The following is a 1,031-nucleotide window of genomic DNA, read 5'->3' on the forward strand; positions in this document are numbered from 1 at the left end:
CTGTTCCCCTGCTCCTGCTCGAAAAGCACCATGGCCAGCTGGGAGCGAGAGCCTAGGCCCTCCAGGCTGCTCTGCATGCAGCGGTGGTAGATCTCCTCGCTGAGACGGGGGTTGCAGGCCTGGTGCCGATAGTGCTGCAGCAGGGCCGGCTCCACAGCCCGGAAGACGTGGAGGTTGGAGTACTTGATGAACATGTCATAGATGTCCAGGGTCTCCAGGATGTCCTCGTTCTCCTGCACATCGCCCGCCATGCGGGTGCGTGCCGCCATGTAGTCGGCATTGTAGAAGCAGGCTTCATGGAAGACGTCGCGGTCGAAGCGCCCCGCATCCCGCAGCAGGTCCAGCGTGGTGGGCGGCACCTGGTTGTGGTACGCAATGGCAGGGTTGTAGCCCTGGAAGTGGATGGGGAAGAAGACCTGCCAGTTGTTGATGGGGTTCATCCGGCACCGGTTCAGGAAAGAGAGTCTGTCCCCACGCCGGCCACAAAGAAAAGCGTATCCACAGGATGCTTCTTGGAGATGATGTCCATGACTTTGATTTGGGATGGTGTGTCTGTTTTAACACTGATCCACGGGATCTTCACCTCTGCGTACTTGCGCTCGTATTCGGTGATCTGGGCCTTCACGGATGCGAAGATGTCATTCTGGGTGACCTGCTGCGCCTCAAAGGGATCATAGATGAAGAGGAAGGTGAGCACTGCGTTCTCGCTGCTCTCAAAGGCAGCTGCCGCATAAGTCTCCAAAAAGCGGGCTGCATGGTCCCGGTCATGGGCTGTCAGCGGCAGGATTATGTTGATGCGGCTGGCCTCCGTCACATAGGGCATGGGGATGATCTCCACCTCGCTGAGGGGCCGCACCAGATGCACGCGCTTGGTGATGGAGCGGCTGTGCCCCTTCTGGGTGACCACCTCCACCTGGAGGTCCAGCGTGTACTCCATGCCACGCGTGGGGTCAAAGCGCCGGTAGCCATTCACCAGCTGCTGCTTGCGAACGTGGAGCACTGGCTGGGACTTTCGGGTCAGCTCCTCCAAG

At 59.7% G+C, this 1,031-nt stretch overlaps 1 protein-coding gene across 1 annotated transcript in view; it reads right to left on the bottom strand.

Annotated features, from left to right (window-relative positions):
• Positions 1-2: 2 nt before the first annotated feature.
• Positions 3-1,031, bottom strand: part of CHPF (chondroitin polymerizing factor) — a gene marked incomplete at its 3' end in the record, with an annotated part of 2,649 nt that continues 1,620 nt past the window's right edge. The window contains 2 exon segments of the mRNA XM_010081975.1: positions 3-463; positions 466-1,031. The exon segment at positions 466-1,031 is cut by the window's right edge and continues 9 nt beyond it. Of these exon segments, the coding sequence (XP_010080277.1) occupies positions 3-463; positions 466-1,031 (1,027 nt within the window).

Source organism: Pterocles gutturalis, unplaced genomic scaffold (assembly GCF_000699245.1).
Source record: "Pterocles gutturalis isolate BGI_N339 unplaced genomic scaffold, ASM69924v1 scaffold8344, whole genome shotgun sequence".
NCBI classification, from domain to species: domain Eukaryota; kingdom Metazoa; phylum Chordata; class Aves; order Pterocliformes; family Pteroclidae; genus Pterocles; species Pterocles gutturalis.